Source organism: Papio anubis, chromosome 2, assembly GCF_008728515.1.
Source record: "Papio anubis isolate 15944 chromosome 2, Panubis1.0, whole genome shotgun sequence".
NCBI classification, from domain to species: domain Eukaryota; kingdom Metazoa; phylum Chordata; class Mammalia; order Primates; family Cercopithecidae; genus Papio; species Papio anubis.
The window spans coordinates 109,979,178-109,989,639 of NC_044977.1; the positions used below are offsets into that span (position 1 = coordinate 109,979,178).

A 10,462-nucleotide genomic window follows, 5' to 3' on the forward strand; every position below is an offset into this window, starting at 1 on the left:
CCCTTTTCAGTTGTAGGATCTTGACATTCCATGTTCAGAATATGAACACTTTAATCCCATTCTACAAAACGAAAACCCAAACATTCACAAAGTCTTGTCAAATCACATCCTTCAATGAAGTTCTTTTAAATTAAAAAATGCTACCGAGCAACCCCTGAAACACAGTGTGGTTGGTTTCATTTGTTGTTCTGGGCATCTCGTTTACTACACTGGGTAACAACGTATTTGTTTGGGTTCGTGGTGGAAATCTGTCACAGCATGTTTAACTATATTCACCACCCTTGACAATTATTAACATAAAATAAAGGCAAAACGAGGTGCTAAGATGGGGGGTGGGGGGGGAATCGTTCTGAGTAAAGCTGCCCATGCCCTTTCCTGCAAGAATTTCCAAATACCCACCGCCCAGGAGCAAAGGACAGAAAACACAGAGAAGCCCCACCTCTACACCTAGAAAGGAAAAGATCCGCCCACCCTTCAACCAACCCGAAGTCGCTTTCTCCGCTCTGTCCACTGCTTGAGCGACTTTCCTTCTCCTCCGCGTCCCCTTTTACGACAGTTTTCCGGCCTAGTTTGCGGCTGCTCCTGCCGTGTTGCGTAGGGCGCCTGTGCTGGAGTGGTTTGTGCTTGAGGTTGGGGGTTGCGTCGCTCTCTGGTAAAGGCGTGCAGGTGTTGGCCGCGCTCTCTGAGCTGGGATGAGCCGTGCTCCCGGTGGAAGCAAGGGAGCGCAGACAGAGCCATGGTGAGTGCGGCCTTCCGGTCTCCTTAGCAACCTCCGGCCCAGGCCTCAGCCTCAGCTCCCGGCCTCGGAGGTGTGGAGTTGAAGTTGTGCTCCTTAGTGCGACTCTGGGCGGGAGGTTTCGGTTTTCGGGGCGTCACACTCACCAGGACACAGCCCTGTTGGCTCGCTCCTCTTGGGTCTTTGTGTTTTTACATCGTCTTGCTGCACGGTTCTCCAGCTTCTTGTCCGCACGGGCTCTGGGCGCTAAGGCGTTGCTTGCCTGGAACTCCTGTAAGGTCAGAAGTCTATCATGGACTCGGAGATTAGTGGAAACGTATTTGATTATAGGTGCCCTTGCCCTAACACATCTTCACAGCACTGGCTCCACTTTGCTATATCCTTCTCTTTGGCTTTTGCCGACAGATGTCGTCTCCATGCGGAAATTCCTGAACATATTTGGGCCTCTGTTGTTAGGAAACAACAGGGCAGTGCCAAAGGTATATTCTCCTAGTTTAGCCCACGTTTAGCCTCGAAAATGCGTTATCAGAATTTTACAGGAGCCGTCTGTGAACAGTTTTTCCTTCTGTAGCAGAAATCTTATTTCCACTAATTTTTTTTTTTTTTTTTTTTTTTTTGAGACAGAGTCTTGCTCTGTTGCCCAGGCTGGAGTGCAGTGGCAAGATCTCGGCTCACTACAAGCTCCGCCTCCCGGGTTCGCCGTTCTCCTGCCTCAGCCTCCCAAGTAACTGGGACTACAGGCGCCAACCACCACGCCTGGCTAATTTTTTTGTGTGTTTTTAGTGAGACGGGGTTTCACAGTGTTAGCCAGTATGGTCTTGATCTCCCGACCTCGTGATCCGCCCGCCTCGACCTCCCAAAGTGCTGGGATTACAGGCGTGAGCCACCCGCCCGGCCTATTTCCACTACTTTTGATTGAACTTTAATGTAACCTAATTTGTCCGGGGATGAAAGAAGTTTTCAAACGGAGGGAATCATCTTTTTCCCTATTGTAGAGGTAAATAAGCAAGTCGAACTTGCCGTCTTTCCCATAGTAATGAATCCGGTAACTTTAATACATTCGGTATAACAGATGCAGTAGTTTAAGGATTGCTGGGCAGAATATTTCTGCCTTAAAAGTTGTTTCTCGGCCAGACATGGTGGCTTATGCCTGTAATCTTACCACTTTGGGAGGCCTAGGTGGGAGGATTGCTTGAGGCCAGGAGTTCAAGACCAGCCTAGGCAACATAGCAAGACTCCGCCTCTTAAAAAAAAAAAAAAGGAAAAAAAAATGTTGTTTTTCCTATTAAAATGCAGTTTGTAATGAGTTGGTGATGGGAGAATGGGCAAAATGAGAAAGGGTGGGAATTAGAGAAGTAAATATTTACTCTTCTCCCCCTTACCAGGCCAGTACAGTGGTAGCAGTTGGACTGACCATTGCTGCTGCAGGATTTGCAGGTTTGTTTATGGTTTGGGGATGGAAGTGAAGTCGGGGAGATTGGAGATTTACTTATTCTATTGCTTTTGGTTTTAGGCCGTTATGTTTTGCAAGCCATGAAGCATATGGAGCCTCAAGTAAAACAAGTTTTTCAAAGCCTACCAAAATCTGTAAGACTTAATGAACACTTTTGCTAATTCTTTGCTGCTTGTATTTGAAACCTAGAGCCACACTTAAGGAAGGGTAAATTTCCAAATATCCATGAAGTTCTAAGTGATTGCTTTGGACCCATTCTCCTGCTTCCCACAAGGAGAGTATAGAAGTTCTGAACTTTGTAATGGTGCTACCCTGAAACATCAGATGTTATATGTGACAGAGTTGGATGGGGTATTGATAATTCTAGTACCCCACTAGACCCAACTTTCTTGTGAAATAATCACTTTTTCACATACCATCACCTTCAGCATCATCTATACATATTCTTGTTTTCCTTTATCTGCTCTGCATCACACACACAGAGGTATATGAGATTCTAAAGTGATCCGATCTTACCATGTGGCCCTGGCACTCCCAAACGTCATACATAGGTAGCACTCTAGTTAATTAGGCTATAGGGTTTGACTTGATGTTATGGTCATACCCTATGTGGTCACAGTTAAGAATAGATTTGATTGTGATCATCTGTTGAATATTTATGTTGTGATTAAGTGTAACAGAATAGAGTGATTGTAGGCTTTACTAATATGATTTCTGACATAGCAAGGCCAGAGGAGCTGATAGTGGTATTTTCTGTATATGTATCTTAAAGTCTTGTTTCAAATACCCTTGAACCTCTTGTCTCAAAAGACTTCCAGATCCTGTTCTTGAGCCACTTCTTAATACCTCAGGAATTGCACTTAAAAGTCCTCTGGAATGTCTTAGTTTTTCTTCTGGCTCTGTGAATATTTCCAGACTTCTTTTTTAAAGCGACTTTGTTTATTGTATTAACCTTTCTTTACAAATGGCATTTCTTCTTCCAGGCCTTCAGTGGTGGCTATTATAGAGGTGGGTTTGAACCCAAAATGACAAAACGGGAAGCAGCATTAATACTAGGTGTAAGGTAAAATAATCTCTAATATTTTTAGCATTTTTCTACCACTCTAGAGCCATGAGGAAATATAAGACCTTCTCTCCTTTAATAGGAGAGGGTCATGGGGATTTTGTCCTAGGAAGATTGATATTACCAATTCTAATCAATGAAACTGTACTGTTCCTTCATGTTATTTTTAAGATGTAAACAGTCCTTCAAATGAGAAGGCACACTAGCACTTAAGCACTTTTTCTTTTTTCCTAGAGTGTTTGCTAAAACACAGGCACTTTTTCATTTATTGAGAGATAGACTCCTCAGCAGATTATCACAGTGTTCAGTGTTCTCTGTAACTGACATTTTTTTTGTGTGGTGAAATTCTGCCTTTGGCCAGGCACAGTAACTCATGTCTGTAATCCCAGCACTTTGGGAGGCCAAGGCCGGTGGATTACTTGAGGTCAGGTGTTCAAGACCAGCCTGGCAAACATGGTGAAACCCTGTCTCTACTGAAAATACAAAAATTAACCAGGCGTAGTGGCACACGCCTGTAATCCCAGCTACTTGGAAGTCTGAGGCAGGAGAATCGCTTGAACCCGCGAGGCAGAGGTTGCAGTGAGCCAAGATCAAGCCACTGCACTCCAGCCTAGGTGACAGAGTGAGACTGTCTCAAAAGAAAAAAAAAAAAATTCTGCCTTCTTCACTTTCAAATCCTTAAACATGCTTTGCTTATCAATAAAAGGACTGTTGTAATGAGTATTACAAGTTCAACACATTTTTGAGAGTGCCTTACTTTTCTAAGGAGCAGTTTAGTTCCCCAATTTAGGATACGCATTGGGTGTGTTGAGGTTTCTAAACAGCTTTTCATATCGTTGTGTTAATTTACTAGTTTCGCAATGTCTTTAATTGGCCTTTATGTACAATTGTTTGATGTGATACAGAAGTAGGTTGAAGTAAATACCTTTTCTTTTTTTTAATTAGCCCTACTGCCAATAAAGGGAAAATAAGAGATGCTCATCGACGAATTATGCTTTTAAATCATCCTGACAAAGGTAAGTAGTCATTAAATTCTTGTTGTAGATGTTGCTCGTGTGACTAGTTGTTATTAATGGGATTTTATCTCAAATTCCTGGCTATTAGAAGGGAAACACTTAAATCTGTGTGTAAGTCCTGTCTCCTAGGCTGGAGCCATATATTTTTGGTATCTTAAATTCTGAGTGAAAACTTTATTTACAGAGTGAGCAGATGTAAGTGCTACTATTACTATGTTTTGTGGGGTTTTTTGGCCTACATTTATTATAAATTAAGATGTTAAATTTCAGTAAAACTAAAACGTAATTTTTCCTTATCCATTTTAGATACCTTGAAACGGAGATTACCTAGATAGAAACTTAATGGGATTTATTTATTCGTTTCTGATACACTTCTATGCAGCCTTGGCTGTGTTGAAGGAAAGCAAGAATTTCTTTGAATACCAAAAATTAGACCACAGAATTCATATTCTAGTGTTTGTATCCTTTTACTTATACAGGAGAGGGCTTTCATTAATAAAGAGGGTTTTTCAGTTTAAACAGCGTTATAATTGTTTGATACCTGGTTTCACAGTGTCTTTTATGAAATTCAGCTTGTATTATATGGAGGGCTTCTGATTCAGTAGGTCGGCATTGGAGCCCCATAAATATGCATTTATACTAAGTTTCCTGTTATTTGTTGCTGGTCTAAGACCATACTTTGAGAATCACTCCTCCAGCAGATTTGTAGGAAAGCAGCTGTAGATTGACATTGTTAAGGGACAGTAGATAATAGAAAAAGAAAAACTGGACAGAAAAAGGATGTAAAGCAAACTGGTATCTTTCCAGTAAACAGCTCAGAAGCCTTTGAGAATATCATGGTATAATTGATGTTCATTTATGACCTGTAATCATGAATAGGCTAACACCAGTTCAAAGGCATATACATATGTATCCAGTATATGTGATAGAAATCCTATTTCTATCAGTTTAAGCTTTCTAAAAAGGTGTCATTTTTGTAGAAATCTCTCCCACGTAAATTCATTTCTCATTGGTCACATATATTACCATGTATCTGGTCATCCAGTTGCAGTGTCAGGGTTAATTTTTAAAAATTAAAAACACTGTTTCTGCTAAATCTCCCTCAGATAAGCATTGGAGTCCTTGAAACAAGAGTAGCTTTTTACCAAGCAGAAATTGAGAATCCATATTGTAACTGTTCTTTTTTCTTTCTTCCTATAGGAGGATCTCCTTATATAGCAGCCAAAATCAATGAAGCTAAAGATTTACTAGAAGGTCAAGCTAAAAAATGAAGTAAATGTATAATGAATTTTAAGTTCATATTAGTTTATGTATATGAGTACTAAGTTTTTATAATAAAATGCCTCAGAGCTACAATTTTAAAAAATGATTTAGCACAAGCTAAATCTCAAAGCCTTGGTATATTTTTCTTGTTTAAATTTGGGGATTTAAAATCAGATTAGTTTAGAATATTTGCATATTAATTATGGGCAAGCACACACCATCTGAATAGAAATAGTTCATTACTCATTTAGCAGATGATTTGGGACCTATGTCTACTTTTCAAAGCAAAGTGAAGATGACAGTCCTTGCTCTGAGGGAGCCCCCACTTTAATGGGAGACTGATAAACTGATAATTAGACTATGTGATAAATAGTATGATGGAAATTAGCTCAGGCTGTTTAAGTAGGGACTCTTACCTTATTCGGTGGAAAGGCTGTTCCAGGTATAGGCAACTGGCCCAGCAACTTGGATACTTGGAACCTTGTATTTAAAAGTGAATTTAACCACAACTTAGACCTAACAAATTGACCTAGGGGTGTGTGTGTAATTCTATGTACATACAATTTTTATTTCATGCATTAAAAATAGTATAAATATTTCAGAGTACAGGTCTGATACAATCACAAGTTCATTGCAGCCTCAACCTCCTGGGTTCAAGCAGTCCTCCCGCGTCAGCATCCCAAAGTGCTAGATTACAGGCATGAGAAGTATTTACATTGTATTCAGCTAGCCCCTCAACAGTACTGACCATTTATAAATTATTCCTTCAGTTGGCTATTTCTTGACATAATCAAACTTCTGCAATTTTTATGATAAACACTGTTAGCAAAACTGAAAACAAATGTTCTCAATATCAACATGTTTAATTTGGACTATTTAGAATTTATATACTAATTTAAATGATGTTTAAAGGCAAATTACTTACTGTTCATCTAACATAAAATATATAAGGATCTTAACCAGAGGACCTGTATAAAACATCTGATATAAATTAGTATGTATTTCCCAACAGGAATATTTCTATGTGTAGCTCTAAGATGATAAATTTTACTACCTACCATCTAAACTTCCTTAAATCATCATAAGGTTCTTAATTATTGAAGGATACAAGGACTTTTGAGGTTAAAAAAAATAGTGGAGGTAATATTTATCTGCCTTATAAAGTAAAGGTGTATCTGCTCTTTGTGTTTTCTATCCTATACCCTTGTTTAAAATCTGATGGAGTCTGTTGTGATTTAGTGTATGATGAAACACTAGCTTCTAAGGCTTTTATGCAGGATAAATTATTTTATTTCCAGGGACAAGGAGACATGAAGGTACAGTTAGTTGGTTCTTGTTTGTGGTAATTCTGTTCTTTAAGGTGGCTGTGAACACTGAATTCGCCTGTAAGGAACAAGTTCCTAAGAGAAATACAGATTCTGTGACCCTTCGGTCACAATATTGTCTGCCAGTCAGTATATAACCTTGATCTACCTGTTTCTGCTTGAAAACATTCTTTAGTATTTCATTAACTTTGAATTAACAGCCCACAGCACTATAACTCATACTTGGCACATCACAGCCTTCTTTGCATTTAAGAACACTAGGTAGCATGCTTCACTACTGCTCTTGGGAACCATCTTAAAACAGCAAAATCACCAACAAAAAGCACAAACATGAAGCTTGGCACTAAATAGACCACAAAAAGGATACTTGTTTATGGTGTGAAAGCTTAAACAAGTAGAGCATTGCCTTGTGCACATAAAGTGGTTTAAACTTTTTGTCACTCTGCAAATACTCACAGATGACCAGAAAAGGATGTTGATTTTGGAGTTACAAATAAATTTTAGTGAGTAGGAAAATTCACAAATAAGGAATTCCACTAATAATGAGGATCAACTGTATTTTGGTTTACTAACCTTTTATTTCAGTCCATTGGACAAATCAAAAAATGTTCCTCTGAACAAGATCTTTATGAAGAAATAGTTAAGACTTAAAAGCACATTTTTCAAAGACAGACAGTGATAATACGCTGACAGGCAATGAAGCATTAACTGTAAAAAGGGAAATTTAACTTAGTAGATATAAATACTTTTGGGTGTTCAGTGCAGACAGCATACCTGTTTTAAGACAGGTGTTAAAACAACAGAAACCACTTAAAAATAATACCAGGGAGCACAGCAGAGCACATTTTTTCTTGCATAGTAATCAGTTTTATTTTCTCAAGGCTTACCTTTTTTAAGTAGAAGAATCCATGTTTCATTGAAGGCTGTTAGGCAAACTGAACATTTAAATGTCATCCATGTGAGGGCTTTAAAGATCATGGTAGGTGATTGATACCAATACGATCCATAAAAAAAACTTTAATCTTTTACTGGTATTTTCTTACAAAATACTTGGTCTGTAACATTTGAGTACTTACAATGTACTAGGACTGTGCTAAGTATTCTTCCTGTATCTCTCAGTAGACTGGTTATTATGATGTACATTTTACATGTGAGGAAATGGAAGTTTAGTAAAGCACCCAAGGCGACATGCTGAGAATGGCTGATCTTTCTTACATCCCAAGTTCCATTCTCCTAACTTTTGTACTATGGCTTTACAATTCTAATAATCTAAGCATGTTTTCCTTGATGGTACTGAGATGTGAGTCTGGTACTTATCTCCACAGATCCAGTTTGGGGCCTTTGTCTTTATTCATTGGTGCTTCCAGATAAATTTTAAAGGCGGCGGCATGATTAAACACACTTAGGGAATGGGAGGTAGGTTGCAAGTTAAACTTCTGCAGAAGCCAGGTAAATCTGAGCTTTGGGGCTTCAGCTTTCTCTGTAAAAGGGAAGGATACATGACCAACTTGAAATTGTGAGGATTCCTCCACGTTTTATGGCTTGGGAAACAAAAGTCCAGAGCAAGTGGTCGTTTTCTCAGGTCCCACAGCTAGTGAAACTAGAATTAGGTCCTGGCTGTCTTCTCCAATTTGCTATGTTCATATTAGTCCTCATTAGAAGTTTGTGGGGAATTCCTATCTATAGCCTTCATATTAGACCTCAAATTCAGAGATTTCTGTGAGTCACTTAGCCTCTTCCCTTTTGGCTTTACTGGCCATCTGGGTTGACATTATTAGAAATGAGTCCTAAGGTGCTGTATACTGCTTTGTTGGTAAGAAGTGAGCTATAATGGGTTGTCCTGGAAGTTAACTCTTTCTCCAACTTTAGTTTTAAGCAAGTTATCCTGCCCTGCCATCAACTATTTTCCAAATGATGAGTACTTATGGAAACATTTAAATAGAATACCAATGAGAACTGAGAAAAATCAGGGAACTAGCTTATTGCCACACTGAAAGCTGTGTAAATTCAGTATACTGAATATATATGGGCTCCCATAAAGAAAACTTAGTATCAGAAATGTCTAAAAATAAAATTTCACTCAGGCATAATGCTTCATTTTTAAACGGGTTAGTGGTGTTTTAGGTTGGAATGAGAAGTTCTCTTTCAGTCATGAGAAATTGTATAAGGTTGACAGTGACCTTAAAAAAAAGTTGTTTTGCAGTTCAGAAGCTTGTAGTAGGTTCACATTCTGAGTGCACATGAGCCTCCAAACAGGTTAAATCTGAGGAAAATGTAGAACGTGAATCAACAATGTCAAAGAACAGACTAAGCTAAAAAGAAAAAAAAAAAAACTGTAAATTTTATGTAAACAAAGTAAAAAAAAATTACTATGTAGAATGCTCTCCTAGGTTTTTGGTTATGTAAAGTATCCTGGAATGAGTAACCTTGAGTACCAGTTAACTTGAATGACCTAAGCTCTGGTTTTAGTTTTTGGACTGCTGTACAGTGTGCTGTTTTTCAGCTTAGAGCCAACTACTGCCTTAGTAACAAGATATATATAGGAAGAGCTTCTATCCTGTGTCACCTATTATTCCTGACCCAATAATAGAACAGTCCAATGATATGGGATAATCTGTTGTGGTTAACATTTGCTGCCACCTTACTGCAGTTTCAGTTAATGAAATTTCAAATATATGTTTACATTTTTCTTCACAACCTGAAGACAGCCAAGTTAGCTGAAAAAGGAAGTCTAAAGAGGTTGAAATTTAAGCAACCAGGCAACAATTAAGTAAAAATTGTTTATCTAGAAAAACTATTGGAAAATATTTTTAATGAAAATGTTCTCTAAAACTAATAAATTAGTACGTACATTTTACAGTTAATCCAATTAAGAGGGTACAAACAGGTAAAAACTTTCCAAAAATAAAAAGAACATACCAATCACTGAAATACAAAGAAATTCAAGAAGCTAATAAGTAGCATACTTAATAGTGGGGCTGTAAGACTTGTGAAAAATTACTTTGTCCTTGTTTGGAATATCTTATAGATTGCATTCAGCATAGTTGAAAATGTCTGGGATGGATACATATGTAAAACAAACAACACTTAAGTTTGGCATACTCCTTATGAGAATACTTGGGCATTTGGTTAGGTGTTGCCCAGGGTCTGACATGTGATTAGACTCAAATTACCATTGGAAGGGCCTTAAAGATACCAACTCATCCAGCCCTCTCTGGTTGCATAAAACTGAAACCATAGAGAAAAAGTTTATAGAGCTAAAATAGTGGCTTCTAATTCTGTACTGTCACCTAAAGCATCTCTTTGAATTATCAAAAGAAGAAACAAGCAAATGGACTGGGAAATCATCTTACAAAACTAGAGTATAGTTTTTCCAGGGGAATTGTGTACCTTACCTCAGTACTGGAAATACTAGTACAGAAGATACAGATGAATCTGAAGTGATATACTGATAAACTTTTTTTAAATTTGTAATTAGATTTAAGAAATTGTTAATAGTTGATCATTTTTGACCCTTACAAAAGTGATTTCCTACTGTTCAATGTAATGGGCTTAAATCAGTTTTAAGTTAACACCACTTGCTAACAGTCTGACTTTAAGCAGATT

At 38.1% G+C, this 10,462-nt stretch overlaps 1 protein-coding gene across 2 annotated transcripts; it reads left to right on the forward strand.

The window, feature by feature from the left end:
• The first annotated feature begins 554 nt into the window (after positions 1-554).
• DNAJC19 (DnaJ heat shock protein family (Hsp40) member C19) lies at positions 555-6,442 on the forward strand. 2 transcript variants are annotated; one of them, XM_003894784.4, is made up of 6 exons: positions 555-739; positions 2,122-2,173; positions 2,250-2,323; positions 3,173-3,252; positions 4,198-4,268; positions 5,469-6,442. In XM_003894784.4, the coding sequence occupies exons 1-6, from the start codon at positions 737-739 to the stop codon at positions 5,537-5,539; spliced, it is 351 nt and encodes a 116-aa protein (XP_003894833.1). In that variant the 5' UTR covers positions 555-736; the 3' UTR covers positions 5,540-6,442. The 2 variants fall into 2 exon arrangements, with proteins under 2 accessions (XP_003894833.1, XP_009199568.1); XM_009201304.3 differs by lacking the exon at positions 2,122-2,173.
• Positions 6,443-10,462: the final 4,020 nt, after the last annotated feature.